Source organism: Podarcis cretensis, assembly GCF_951804945.1.
Source record: "Podarcis cretensis genome assembly, chromosome: 2".
In the NCBI taxonomy this organism is placed as follows: domain Eukaryota; kingdom Metazoa; phylum Chordata; class Lepidosauria; order Squamata; family Lacertidae; genus Podarcis; species Podarcis cretensis.
The window spans coordinates 113,843,542-113,858,629 of NC_137171.1; the positions used below are offsets into that span (position 1 = coordinate 113,843,542).

General features: G+C 45.0%; 1 protein-coding gene and 1 long non-coding RNA gene across 5 annotated transcripts in view; one reads left to right on the forward strand and one right to left on the reverse strand.

Moving 5' to 3' along the window:
- The window catches only part of LOC307209176, a 139,247-nt gene that overhangs the window by 13,295 nt on the left and 110,864 nt on the right, over window positions 1-15,088 (reverse strand). The window lies entirely within an intron of this gene.
- LOC307208247 (uncharacterized protein) lies at window positions 1,674-14,013 on the forward strand. 4 transcript variants are annotated; one of them, XM_079962876.1, is made up of 6 exons: window positions 1,674-2,541; window positions 4,620-4,702; window positions 6,177-6,306; window positions 8,297-8,407; window positions 9,067-10,729; window positions 13,688-14,013. In XM_079962876.1, the coding sequence occupies exons 2-5, from the start codon at window positions 4,628-4,630 to the stop codon at window positions 10,701-10,703; spliced, it is 1,953 nt and encodes a 650-aa protein (XP_079819002.1). In that variant the 5' UTR covers window positions 1,674-2,541; window positions 4,620-4,627; the 3' UTR covers window positions 10,704-10,729; window positions 13,688-14,013. The 4 variants fall into 4 exon arrangements, with proteins under 4 accessions (XP_079819002.1, XP_079819003.1, XP_079819000.1 ...); XM_079962877.1 differs by having other exon boundaries at window positions 1,674-2,532; window positions 4,610-4,702; XM_079962874.1 differs by lacking the exon at window positions 1,674-2,541 and adding an exon at window positions 3,616-3,835 and having other exon boundaries at window positions 4,610-4,702.

Genomic DNA, 15,088 nt, shown 5'->3' on the forward strand with positions numbered 1-15,088 from the left:
TCCGGAACGAATTAAGTTCTTAACCCGAGGTAAAGGTAAAGGGACCCCTGACCATTAGGTCCAGGCGTGGCCAACTCTGGGGTTGCGGCGCTCATCTCGCTTTATTGGCCGAGGGAGCCAGCGTACAGCTTCCGGGTCATATGGCCAGCAGGACTAAGCCGCTTCTGGTGAACCAGAGCAGTGCACGGAAACGCCGTTTACCTTCCCACCAGAGTGGTACCTATTTATCTACTTGCACTTTGATGTGCTTTCGAACTGCTAGGTTGGCAGGAGCAGGGACCGAGCAACGGGAGCTCACCCCGTCGAGGGGATTCGAACCTCAGACCTTCTGATCGGCAAGCCCAAGAGTCTGAGTGGTTTAGACCACAGCGCCACCCACACCCCTAGTTATTGCATACACAAGGCCCACAAATAACTCAGAGATGCATTTTAAATAAAAACACACATTCAACTCATGTAAAAACACCAGGCAGGCCCCACAAATAACCCAGAGATGCATTTTAAATAAAAGGACACATTCTACTCATGTAAAAACAAGCTGATTCCCACACCGTCTGCGGGCCGGATTTAGAAGGCGATTGGGCCGGATCTGGCCCCCGGGCCTTAGTTTGCCTACCCATGGACTGGGGCAACCAAGGTGTGAATCCCACCCCCCAATCTCAGCCATGCAATTTCAGTGAGTGAACTTGGGCCAGCTGCATTCTTTAACTGCCAGCTTTATTCTTTAACTGCCTCACCTCGCAGGGTTGTTGTTTTCCCACAGATGGGCACAGACACATGATGTACGCAGCCTCGAGCTCTTTGGATTAAAGGCCCAGATATAAATATAATAAATAAATGAGGAAAGGAGTGCTTGTTGCCGCAAACAAGGTTGCCAACAAACACGATAAGAGATGTTGAAACATCTCTTACCAGTAATAACTAAACGGAACTTACATGTATTATTTTAGATCATAGTAATATACAGAAGAAGCTGGTGTGTATACAGTGGTACCTCAGGTTACATACGCTTCAGGTTACAGACGCTTCAGGTTACAGACTCCACTAACCCAGAAATAGTACCTTGGGTTAAGAACTTTGCTTCAAGATAAGAACAGAAATCATGCTCCGGCAGCGCAGCAGCAGCAGGAGGCCCCATTAGCTAAAGTGGTGCTTCAGGTTAAGAACAGTTTCAGGTTAAGAATGGACCTCCGGAACGAATTAAGTACTTAACCCGAGGTACCACTGGAGAAGTTAAGAGCCCTGCACAAGGGCCTGAGAGACCTGGGTTCAAATCCCCAACCAGCCCTTACCAGTCTCTCCGAAACCTAACCTTACTTCGCAGGGCTGTTGTGAAGATCAAATGGGGAAGGGGAGAACCATACATGCACTGAGCTCCTTGGTAGAGAAGTGGCTTGAGAATGCAGTAACTAGGGATGCAGGTGACGCTGTGGTCTAAACCACTCAGACTCTTGGGCTTGCCGATCGGAAGGTCGCTGGTTCAAATCCCCGCGACAGAGTGAGCTCCCGTTGCTCTGTCCCAGCTCCTGTCAACCTAGCAGTTTGAAAGCATGCCAGTGCAAGGAGATAAATAGGTACCTCTGTGGTGGGAAGGTAAACGGCGTTTCTGTGCACTATGGTTTCTGTCACTGCTCAGTTGCACCAGAAGCAGTTTAGTCCTGCTGGCCACATGACCCGGAAAGGTGTCTGTGGACAATCGCCAGCTCCCTAAGCCTGAAAGCGAGATGAGCGCCACAATCCCATAGTCACCTTTGACTGGACTTAACCGTCCAGGGGTTCTTTACCTTTTTCTTTTTTTACCTAAATGCAATAATTATATATTTATATATACACACACACACACATCATTATTGGAGTAACTAGACATGAGAAGGGGTTAATGTGTGAGTGCAAATCGCTCCACGCATGAGCTCATCGCAGGTGCAAGGTCAACCAGTTGCTATGGCAATGGCCCAGCGCCTTGCCTATGTCTGTGATGAATATAGCTCAGCTTAGTTTGTGCGCCGTCATCCTTATGCAGTGTGCGCTAGTCTTGAATTGCTGGAGTTCATTTGGAACAACCGGGATCCGTTGCCAACCCGACAAGCTGTAGCTATATCTATGCACTGTTTTGCTGAGCCTTCTCTTCTGCAACAGCAACCCATTTGGACCTTTGCTGAGTGGGACTGGGAGCAACTTTCCCCTGCGTGGAAATGCATGTCTCCTATCAGATCCCCCCACCGACCACCCCCAAGGTCAGAGCAGTGCGTGCGATGATGCCATAAGACTCCCCCGTGCGCTCTCCGGGATCAGGGTCAATTTGCAAGAGCCGCGACAATCTTTCCTCCGTCCGGCGACGCCTGGAGCACCTCGGAGAGGGGCAAGAGACGCGGGTCCCAGCCTCCGATCCGATCCCTTCGCGCTCCTCCAAGGTCCGCACTCTCCTCCAGCTTGCGCGAGTGCGCAGGGAGGGCGCGCAAGGCTACCTTTGCCTGGGATCGTCTCCACTGGCTTGGAGGCTGCAGCAGCCAAGAAGACGCGTCTGCACTTTGGGTGAGTAGGGTTTACCTTTAGAATTATACATGTTGCATTTAAAAAACCAAAAAAACCTTTATTTTTATTTCCGCCTGATCTGAGTGTATCCGTCAAATTATAAGAAAAAACCCCATAAACATAAAAATCTCGCGCGCGCCCCCAAATAGCGAGCAAGCTTGCTATTCAGAGCTCTTCTTCCAGCTGTTAAACAAAGCGGGGAGTGGCGAGTTGGTCTAATGGGGAGGGGGGCAAAATGGCGTCTGCAGGATTTCCTTTAAAGATGCGATGTGGGAGGGGATTTTGGTCTTTGATGGATCAGGTTGTACCCGGGGAAAGCGCCATCGCATGGACAAAGAAACACACCGCGTTTCTTCCCGCCTGCGATTGCGCGCAGGTCCGAGAAAGAGAGAGGGACTGAGTTTGCATTCTCAGAAACCTTAGTTAGAAATAGACACACGGCAGTGTTTAGATTAGCAAAGATGGAAATTAATTTTAGGTTTAAAAAGAGAGAGAAAGGAAAAAAATTAAATGCACATTGGATTGTATATGTTGAAAATGTTGAAGCTTAGTAAAAATATAATTGAAAGAAAGAGAGGCTCCATGTTAGGCAGTTGTTAGTATTATCTAATAGAGAGAATGAAGTCTTTCCTAGAAAAGGGAAGAAAAGAGTTCTTGAGAAGCTGAAAGCTTGCTCACTATTTTTGTGATGTTGCACCTTGCCCCAATAGAAATAAAGTAGTTCCTGGCTGAGGGTTTTCAATTCCTTTTCAATGGACCAGTTCTTTGGCTTTTGTGCATCTTGCAGAGTGGCAGAATCAGCTGTCCAGAAGTGGGTTTCTATCCCCAAGGGGCTTTCTACCAGCTGGGCATGGGCCTCCTCAATAATTTGGGTGGCAAATTGCTGTTTACAGTGACTGTAAAGTGTGACATCGCTTTTGGTGTGGGATGTAAGGAATAGATCTGGTAATCTTCCATCTTTCAGCCACAGAGAGATGGCCACTTCATGAGTTATCCTGTCCTAACTGGCAAACCTGTCTTACCTGGGAGCTCAAGGGTAGAACAGATAGTTTTTTGGTGTAATCTTAGGTTTGCTCCAGCAGGAAGGCAAAGACCTCGTAGCCATTGCCAGCTTGACTGAATGAACAGGAGGGGCCAAGGGTGCGATTCAGAGTAAGGAAGCTTCCTAGTGCATCAGTGTTGGAGCAAGTGGACCTGAGAAGGGGTTCATTTCCTTTCTGAGCATAAATCACCCCATGGATCAGTTAATCAAATGTGCAAGGTCAGCCAAGCCAGTTGCTATGATAGCAGCCCAGTGCACCAGGTATATCTGCAATTAATGTATTTCAGCTCAGTTAGTGTTTGTCAGTGCAAGTCAGAGTCTGTTGCTTGTCCAGTGCTGTCTTGAATGGCTGGAGTTTATTTGGAGCCACAGAGATACTTTGTACTTGTATAAAAGGATGTCACATAGAGGAGGGAGAAAGGTTGTTTTCTGCTGCTCCAGAGAAGCGGACACGGAGCAATGGTTCCAAACTACAAGAAAGAAGATTCCACCTAAACATTAGGAAGAACTTCCTGACAGTAAGAGCTGTTCGACAGTGGAATTTGCTGCCAAGCAGTGTGGTGGAGTCTCCTCCTTTGGAGGTCTTTAAGCAGAGGCTTGACAACCATATGTCAGGAGTGCTCTGATGGTGTTTCCTGCTTGGCAGGGGGTTGGACTCGATGGCCCTTGTGGTCTCTTCCAACTCTATGATTCTATGATTCTGTGTATCTGTATCTGTATCTGTATCTGTATCTGTATCTGTATCCGCAAAAGCTTACAAGCTGTATGTCCTGGAACTGTTACACTGTTACTTCTGCAGCAGTAAACTATTTGGACTTTAAACTGCTTCCATGTGGTGACTGAGACTTGGAGCAACTTCCACTGTCCGAGCAATCAGTGCTGAAGCCATTGAGAATTTCGCCCCTTCCTTTCTTCCCACAATGTGAAGTTAGCAAATGGCTTGTCCGTTTTGGGGGTGCGATGTCGCATTGAACGTTTATGCTTCTGAAAATGTCCCCTCTCTCTTTGCCTCACCCTTTGCTTCACCCTCCTTAGCCCCACAGAGTGAAAAAAATGATATCCAAGTCTCAAATGAGATTGCCCCCACCTTCCAGGACAAGGCAAGATGTTGCACAACAGCCAGACCAGGTAGGAGATCCTCTGTAAGCTGATTGGTGGGTGGGAGGAGATGGGAGGGGGGAAGCAGGACCTAATGCAAGGGGAGTGAACCAGGCAGGGAACAACCCAATGCACCACTTGTTTCCTTCCTTTCCTCCATCCCTCTCCCCTTGTGAATGTAAAAAGACTTCTTCTGGATTGGATGAAAAGATCCATCTAGTAAGTGGGACAATTTACGGCAGAAATAACTTTTGGAAGAACGGTCCTACAAGATCCACAGACTAGTTTACCCAGGACAATGGATGGAGATTTGCATTTCTCATTCACAGAGCAAGAAGTATGGGAATGTTTACAACCCACGCTTTACAATCTCCATTAATACAAATCTTTCTTCTGTGTGTGGATCTCCCTTTCTGGAGTGGGGCATCTGGGGCAAGTCTACGCAGGAAGCAGATCACGTGGGGTGTGTGTGTGTGTGTGTGTGTGTGGAAAACTAAGCTTGCACCAGGACAGCCGCATTTTGAATGCCCTCCCCCGGTACAAAATGTCCTGCACATCATACTACATGGACATCTCACAGACTAGAACACGTCGGATGACTATGCTAATTTTCTCTGCATAGGGAGGGTATTGTTACTAGTTTTGTTTTGTTTTGTTTTCTGTATGGAGGAGTATTCTGATCACCCACTGCAATCTAATTGGCACATTCCAGAAACCATTTTTTTAAAATCACACAACCTGGGGTTTTGCATTAGGGGTTTGGGTCAGAAAAAAATATTGGCCTGTGTTGCTAGGGCTTTGGAGACCAATGCACAAGTAGATGTGGCTTCAAGTGGTTTCTGTAAGTTGAGCTGAGTAAGATACCCTCTGGGGTGGCTACTTTCTGTTCTGTGCCTGTGGCTGAGACTTTTGAAAGGGATTCTAGAGTTGCAGAGTTCTATCCTTTTGAAACACGGGTGGCACTGTGGCCTAAACCACTAAATCCTAAAATGTTAGGATTTCCTCCTAATTTAATTATTGTACAGCACCTAGCCCTTAAGCTGCATTATATTTATATTTTGAGAGGAGTCAATGTTTGATATAGGGATGCGGGTGGCGCTGTGGTCTAAACCACAGAGCCTAGGGCTTGCTGATCAGAAGGTCGGCGGTTCAAATCCCTGCGATGAGGTGAGCTCCCATTGCTCAGTCCCTGCTCCTGCCAACCTAGCAGTTCGAAAGCACGTCAAAGTGCAAGTAAATAAATAGGTACCACTCCAGCAGGAAGGTAAACAGCGTTTCTGTGCGCTGCTCTGGTTTCGCCAGAAGCAGCTTAGTCATGTTGGCCACATGACCTAGAAAAGCTGTCTGCAGACAAATATCGGCTCCCTCGGCCAGTAAGCGAGATGAGCACTGCAACCCCAGAGTCGTTTGCGTCTGGACTTAACTGTGAGGGGTCCTTTACATTTACCTTATCCTTTTGAAACCATATGTGGGAAATGAGATGAGTGTCTCTTTGTCCTCTCAGGGGCCGGTGGTGACCTTTGAAGATGTGGCTGTGTATTTCACGGAGAGCCAGGGGGCTCTGCTGGATCCTGACCAAAGGGCCTTGTACAGGGATGTCATGTTGGAGAATTATGGGAACGTGGTCTCGTTGGGTAAGGAGCTTCTGTCTTCATTACGAAACAGCTGAATGTCTTCAGGGCAAATAACGACTTTATGTATTTATTAATGTCCTAATTTCTTAAGGTTTTTTAAGGTCAGATTGCATGATATACTTACCTTCTTGCAATGTCACGGCAGGCTATTCTGAGGGAAGACCAAGACATTACATTGTTCATGCACCTGCCCCATTCTTTAGCATTCTTTAGATCATTTAAGGCCGTACGCATGGGGTCAGGGATTTACAGGGCTTACTGACCACTGTACATTGAAATGGGTTACAAATCCCGAGTAACACCTGTGCAAAATGGCAGAGATGGGCATGGGATTTTGGAGGAGCTCAGTTTTAAGGCGAACCATGTAGTGCAGGACCAGAGCCTGGCGTGCTCTGGTTCATGGGGTCACGACTAAATGACTAAACAACAAATGTAGTGCAGGCTAAATGACTAAACAACAAATGTAGACACGACTAAATGACTAAACAACAAATGTAGTGCAGGAGTCAGCAAACTTTTTCAGCAGGGGGCCTGTCCATTGTCCCTCAGACCTTGTGGGGGGCCGGACTATATTTTTTTGGGGGGGGGAAATGAACGAATTCCTATGACCCACAAGTAACCCAGAGATGCATTTTAAATAAAAGCACACATTCTACTCATGTAAAAACACACTGATTCCCAGACTGTCCGCAGGCCAGATTTGGAAGGTGATTGGGCTGGATCCAGCCCCTGGGCCTTAGTTTGCCTACCCATGACATGGTGGGTAAACAAATACAGTCATACCTCGAGTTACAGATAGGTAGCCGTGTTGGTCTGCCATAGTCAAAACAAAATAAAAAAATTCCTTCCAGTAGCACCTTAAAGACCAACTAAGTTAGTTCTAGGTATGAGCTTTCGTGTGCATGCACACTTCTTCAGATACACTGAAACAGAAGTCACCAGACCCTTCTAAATAGTGGGAAGGTGGGGAGGGGTATTACTCAGAAGGGTGGTGGGAATGGGTGATTGGCAGATAGCTGTGATGAGCCTGTTGACGACTCTTAACGGCTGCAATAGGTCTTACAGGAAAAAGCAAGGGGTGAGAAGGTGAAAAATGGCTTTGTCATGTATAATGAATAATGTATAATGAAGCTGCTGAATTGCAACTTATTACCAAACTTAAAACCATGGAGAGACCTGATCTGAACAAAGACATTGGATTCTTATCTCATTATACATGACAAAGCCATTTTTCACCTTCTCACCCCTTGCTTTTTCCTGTAAGACCTATTGCAGTCGTTAAGAGTCGTCAACAGGCTCATCACAGCTATCTGCCAATCACCCAATCCCACCACCCTTCTGAGTAATACCCCTCCCCACCTTCTCACTATATAGAAGGGTCTGGTGACTTCTGTTTCAGTGTATCTGAAGAAGTGTGCATGCACACGAAAGCTCATACCTAGAACTAACTTAGTTGGTCTTTAAGGTGCTACTGGAAGGAATTTTTTTATTTTGTTTAGTCATACCTCGGTTACAGATGCTTCAGGTTGCGTGCTTTCGGGTTGCGTACCGTGCCAAACCCGGAACGGTTGACTTCCAAGTTTCGGTGCTCAAGCATGCGCAGAAGCGCCGAATTGCAACCCGCGTGTTCACAGATGCGGCGCTGCGGGTTGTGAACATGCCTCCCGCATGGATCACGTTCGCAACCTGAGCGTCCACTGTACAATAGCCAACATGCTGCCTAGGAAAAAGTCTTCTGACCCTTAAGTTACTGTAACAATGCACAGTGCAACCCGGAAAGGAAAGAAGAGGTGTTCAGGGATATTTAAAAAAAAAATTGCTGGTTTTTTTTTATAGATTCAGGAAATTCAGCTATGTATTTGATGGTGAGTTGTGTTGTGAAAGGTAGTTTTGGGGCTTGTTTTCCGGAGTCACTTTGTGGGGGTCCTAGGATGAGTTTGTGGGGGTTGACCACATCCTTAGACATTCTCTGTTTTTCTTTCCTGGGAAGGATCTCCATTCGCCAAACCTGTACTTATTTGCCAGCTGGAAAAGGGGGGAGAGCTCTGGGTGCCAGATTCTCAGGACTTGGATGAAACAGAGAGTTCCAGCTCCAACTCAGGTGAGTGCAAGTAGATAAATAGGTACCGCTCTGGTGGAAAGGTAAACGGCTTTTCTGTATGCTGCTCTGGTTCGCCAGAAGCGGCTTAGTCATGCTGGCCACATGACCCGGAAGCTGTACGCCGGCTCCCTCGGCCAGTAAAGCGAGATGAGCGCCGCAACCCCAGAGTCGGCCACGACTAGACCTAATAGTCAGGGGTCCCTTTACCTTTTTTAGTGTTTGATATACAGTGGAACCTCGGAAGTTGAATGCCTTTGAACTCGAATGTTTCGGCTCCCGAATGATCGAAAATTGGAAGTGATTGTTCCAGTTTTCGAACTGGATTCAGGTTTCGCCGCTTGCAAATGCGCATATGCTCAAAATGACGTCACACGCATGCGCAGAAGCGGGGAAAAGTGACGTGTGTATGCACAGACGTGCCATCGTTAGTTACGTTTGCTTCTAGATATGAACAGGGCTCCTAAATGGATCCCGTTCGTATCCAGAGGTACCACTGTACAACTGTACTGGCATTGTGGGAGAAGGAAGAGGTGGGTGTTGACGGGCCTCTTCTTAACTTTATGTTAGTAGCTGAGTTTCCACCTTCTAACTCTTAACATGTTTCAGTCTTCTTTATCCTCCAAAATAAATATTTTTTTACTATTTTCCTCTTATCTCAGCAGGTCTGTGCAGTCAAAATAATTTATATTTCACGTGGGGGTTGCAGTTAACGCAGATATCTGCCCTTGCCAATCGCCAGCAAATGATGGAAGGAGAGAAACTGAACAAATGCATGGACTGTGGGAAGTGCTTTGCTCGGAAATCAAAGCTCGTGGAGCACCAGAGAGTCCACACAGGAGAAAAACCGTACCAATGCTTCGAGTGTGGGAAACGTTTCGCTTGGAAATGGCCGCTTGTGATACACCAGAGAGTCCACACAGGAGAGAAACCTCACCAATGTTTGGAGTGTGGGATGCGCTTTGCTGAAAAGCCAAAACTCAACAGGCACCAGAGTGTCCACACTGGAGAGAAGCCGTATAAGTGCTCCGAATGTGGCAAAACGTTTGCTCAGAAATCGTACCTTATGATGCACCAGAGAATCCACACGGGAGAGAAGCCATTTCAGTGTTTGGATTGCGGCAAAGGTTTCGCCCACAAATCTAAACTTGTGAGCCACCAGAGGGTTCACACGGGAGAGAAAGCACACAAGTGCTTGGAATGTGGCAGATGTTTCGCTCACAAATCGTACCTCGTGATGCACCGCCGAACCCACACGGGAGAGAAACCTTTCGACTGCGTGGACTGCGAGAAGTCCTTTGCTCAGAAATCACACCTCACGATCCACCGCCGAACCCACACGGGAGAGAAACCTTTCAAATGCCTGGCGTGTGGGAAATGCTTTGCCGATTCCTCTGCCTTTACGGGACACCAGAGGGTCCACACCGGCGAGAAAACCTACAAATGTGTGCAGTGTGGGAAGTGTTTTGCTTGGAAATCAAACCTCACGCTCCACCAGAGAAGCCACGCGACCGAGGAAGCGTGCAAATGCTCCGAGTGCGGGAAATGTTTTGCTCGGAAATCGCACCTCCGCAGCCACGAGAGGATCCACAAAGGGGAGAAACTGTACAAATGTTTGGAGTGTGGGAAATCCTTTTCCTGGAAGTTGCATTTTGTGAACCACAAGAGAGTCCACGGGGGAAAGACACCACATAAGTGTTTGGAGTGTGGGAAGTGCTTTGGTCAGAAATCGCACCTCACAATCCACAAAAGCGTTCACACGGGAGAGAAGCCCTTTAAATGTTTGGAGTGCGGGAAATGTTTTAATCTCAAGTCCCGTCTTGTGGAACATCAAAGAATCCACACGGGAGAGAAACCCTACCAATGCAAGGAGTGTGGAAAGGCTTTTGCTAATAAATCAAATCTCCAGACACACCTGAGAGTCCATACAGGGGAAAAACCGTTCAAATGCTTGGAGTGTGGGAAGTGTTTCACTGTGAAATCTAGCCTCGTGAAGCACCACAAGGCCCACACAGGAGAGAAACCTTATAAATGCATGGAGTGTGGGAAATGTTTTGCTTGCAAATCGCAATACGTGATGCACCAGAGGATCCACACGGGAGAGAAACCCTTTAAATGCACGGAGTGCGGGAAATGTTTTGCTCGGACGTCATACCTCAAAAACCACCAGAGACTCCACCCTGGGAAGAAGCCGTATAAGTGCTTAAAGTGTAGGGAATGTTTTTCTTTGAAATCAGCCCTTCTCAGACACCAGGCAGCTCACACAGATGACGGGCCTCATGAATATTCATCCCAGTAGAGATTCTTCACACCTGAGAACGCCAGGTGAGACATTGTTATATTTACTTCCACATGTCATAATTTTGGCTGGCAGGTTTAATTATGTCTATGGAGCAGAGATTATCCACTGCTGAGCAGATCAACACAACCTGCCTTAAATGATCGTTCTTCTTTAATTAATTGATTAATTAGTTTCATTTCTATACCATTCTTCATCCGAAGATCACAGGATGGTTTGCAATATAAATACTAAAATACATAACATAGTAACAAAGTCAAACAATACCCTCCCCCCACCACAAAAAAGTAGTTTAAAGAGTCGTGTCCGACTCTTTGTGACCCCATGGACCAGAGCACGCCAGGCACTCCTGTCTTCCACTGCCTCCCGCAGTTTGGTCAAACTCATGTTTGTATCTTCAAGAACACTGTCCAACCATCTCATCCTCTGTCGTCCCCTTCTCCTTGTGCCCTCCATCTTTCCCAACATCAGGGTCTTTTCCAGGAAATCTTCTCTTCTCATGAGGTGGCCAAAGTATTGGAGCCTCAGCTTCACGATCTGTCCTTCCAGTGAACACTCAGGGCTGATTTCCTTCAGAATGGAGAGGTTTGATCTTCTTGCAGTCCATGGGACTCTCAAGAGTCTCCTCCAGCACCATAATTCAAAAGCATCAATTCCTTGGCGATCAGCCTTCTTGATGGTCCAACTCTCTACTGGGTCCATACATCACTACTGGGAAAACTTTAACTATACAGACCTTTGTTGGCAAGGTGATGTCTCTGCTTTTAAAAGGTCACAGATTGCTTAATTAGCCAAAGGGCAAATTTAACCCGATGAGCTAGTTTACTTCATGAAGAGAGGGTTTTTTCTTTCTTTCTTCTTTTTTTACATGGGGAAATATTTTTGGCTGACTCTCCTCCGATGTCCTCAATCTGAAGCAGTACAGTCTAGGATTCCAATCTTCATTCTGTGGAATGGGAAGATCAGGTTTAGCTCAAAATGTTTACCTATTATTATTATTATTATTATTATTATTATTATTAATAATTTATTAAAATTCTACACCGTCCTACATCTGAAGATGATAGGGTGTTTTGCAATATAAAAACACAGCCATATATAGCATACTAAAAATCAAGACCAGTTCCCCCCACCCCAGTTTAAAAGGCCATAGATTATTTAATTAGCCAAAGGCCTGGGAGGAAAATAATGTTTTTGCCTCAGCCTAAAAGATATGTAACGAAGGTGCCAGGCAAGTCTCTCTGAGCATTCCACAAGTGGGGAGCCACTGGAAAAAAGGCCCCGTTCTCGTGTTGCCACCCTCTGGACCTCTCACAGAGGAGGCACACAAAGAAGGGCCTCAGATGATGAACACAGGGTCTGAGGAGAGCCAGACCTTGAGGTACTGTGGCTCTGAGTCATTCAAGGCTTTATGAGTCAAAGCCAGCTCTTTTAATCAGGCCTGGAAACTAATTGGCAGCCAATGTAGTGGGACCAGGATTGGCATTAAATATATACATAAATTAGATTATGTTTTTTATTAGTTTTCAATTACAATAATCCAATAGTAGCCTCATTATAACAATGCCAAATTATAATACAATTGCTAATACCAATCATTCAGATACCAAATTATATAATTTAGGTGCCCCCCCCCCGGTGTGCTAGAATTAATGGTTTGATGATTTATTTTATTTCTGCGTTCCAAAATCTTATTAATTTCAATTACACCCCGGTCAAAATAACAATCCCTTATACAACAACCGCGATGTTAACCACCTTCATTCGTATTAAATGATTTATAAAGCTACAGGGGAAGCGTTCAAGCTATATCCTTTTTTAAAATAATAATTTTTATTCATTTTCCAAACATTTTTATACAATCAACTCATATTAACTCTCACATTTATCAATTTTTGACTTCCCTCAGTTTCTCTGCCAATCTTTCGTTAAAATTTCTATTGTTAACGCATTTCTGAACTTATTATTGCCTTTAACCATTCCTCTTCCTTTCTCCTACTTTCTTTTTTACAATATTTCTTAATTTTTCACAGAGACTCTTCAAAACCAACAAGCGTTGTCTGTGCATCACATATGCTTTTCAGATAATCTGTAAATTTCCCCCCGTCTTCAATAAACTTTTGGTCTTTCTGGTATCAAATCTTCCCAGTCAGTTTATCCAATTCCGCATATTCAGTCAGTTTCATTCTCCATTCTTCCACAGTTGGAATTTCTTCCTGCTTCCATCTTTGCGCCAGAAGTATTCTTGCAGCTGTTACAGCGTATTGGAAAAGTTTACAATCTTTTCTATTAATTTCATTACCTACCAATCCTAGTAAGAAGGCTTCTGGTTTTCTAACAAATGTATATCTCAACATCTTTTTCAATTCCTTATATATCATTTCCCAGAAGCCTTTCACCTTTTTGCACTCCCACCACATATGACAGAAAGTTCCTTCTTTTTCTTTACATTTCCAACACTTATTACATGTTTTATACATTTTAGCTAATTTAACTGGCGTTATGTACCATGTATATACCATTTTCATTACATTTTCCTTCAACGTGGTACACGCCGTGAATTTTAACTTTTCATTCCATAATTTCGTCCAATCATCATATTGTATATTATAACCAAAATCTCTGGCCCAATGTATCATTACTGATTTCACTCATTATTCAATACCTCTATTTGAAATTTTGATTCTTTTCCTTCATATCCACACATTTTACAGTCTTTTTTAAACATTTCACTAATCTGGTAGTAGTGCAACCAATCATAAACAAATTCTTTCACCTCTTCATATGTCTTCATTTTCCATTCCCCCCCCCTCTCTTACTATCAATTCTCCATAAGTTATCAAGCTATATCCTTGCTCTTCCTGTGTGTGGCAATTATTCTGTCCGTGTTGTTTCTTGTAAAATATTACGTCTGTCTTTTCAGAGGCAGACCTTGGTATAACGTGTTGCAGTAATCTAATTCTCTTTCTATTTCTTCATCCCAGCATCTTATCCGAGAGAAATGCTCTTCTGCAAAGTCCATGGGAGAAGATAGAGAAGCCACTCAAGAAAGAATATTGTCTGAGGAAACAGGCTTTGCCAAAAAGATGGTTGAGAATTAACAAATTTCTGCAAAGGGGAGGCATTATGAGTGTTTGACGCATGTCTGAAAGCACATTTAACCTGGGAGTGTGTTTGTGTGTGTTTATAGATTGATGCTTTTATTGCTATCTACCGGCACTTCAGGCAAGATTTTCCAGATCTGGGTAGGATGCCGTTAATCACTAAAAGCATATCTTTATTAAAGTGACAAAAAGAAATTCAAAATTATTATAGCTGTTAGGACTTGCCGATCAGAAGGTTGGCATTCTGAATCCCCATGACGGGGTGAGCTCCCGTTGCTCGGTCCCTGCTCCTGCCATCCTAGGAGTTCGAAAGCACGTCAAAGTGCAAGTAGATAAATAGGTACCACTCCGGCGGGAAGGTAAACGGCGTTTCCGTGCACTGCTCTGGTTCGCCAGAAGCGGCTTAGTCATGCTGGCCACATGACCCGGAAGCTGTATGCTGGCTCCCTTGGCCAATAAAGCGAGATGAGCGCCGCAACCCCAGAGTCGGCCACGACTGGACCTAATGGTCAGGGGTCCCTTTACCTCGGGTTAAGAACTTAATTCGTTCTGGAGGTTCACTTTGAGAACCATTGTGATCTGCAATTGTTGCTGTCATGTTATCATGGAGGAGCCAAATGATGTTCACAAATTTATCTGGGCAGCCAATTTTCGATCGTGCCCAGTTTGCTATTTCAGATGTGCCACCTATCGATTCCGCTGTGCTTAGAGATGGAAAGGCCTGGAAAAAAACTGGAAAAATTGGGGGGCAAACCCAGGATTTTACCCATTTCCCCCCCCGAACCATTTCCCTACAGAAAAATTGAAAAAAATAGTTTGATATAGTTTGAATATTCCACACACTCCCCCCCCGCCCAATTTTTCCTGAAAAAAAAATGGCTTGGGGAAGAAAACAGAAAAAAAACCTGCCCCTCCGCCCCCCCCTCCCCAATTTTTCCATTCCCCCCCCCCCAGGCCTTCCAGGCAAGTGCTCAAAACATTTTTGTTAGGACCAGCCCATCTGAACACATAGAAGCTGCATGCGATTTACTTCCTTTTAACCACTGCTGACGTTAATCATCTTTTGAATACTCTTAAATACCTGCTTTTAACTGTGTTTTATTAAGCATTTTAATGTTCTGTTGTATATTTTTGTAAACTGTTTAGAAGCTCTCTTACCAACATGCGCTTTATAATATATAATAACAAATTCAATTTAAAAAACACACACAAACCTTTTCCTTTCAAACAGAGTTTGAGCCTTAGTGCAACATGCTACTCAGTAACTGGATATTGGTTCCT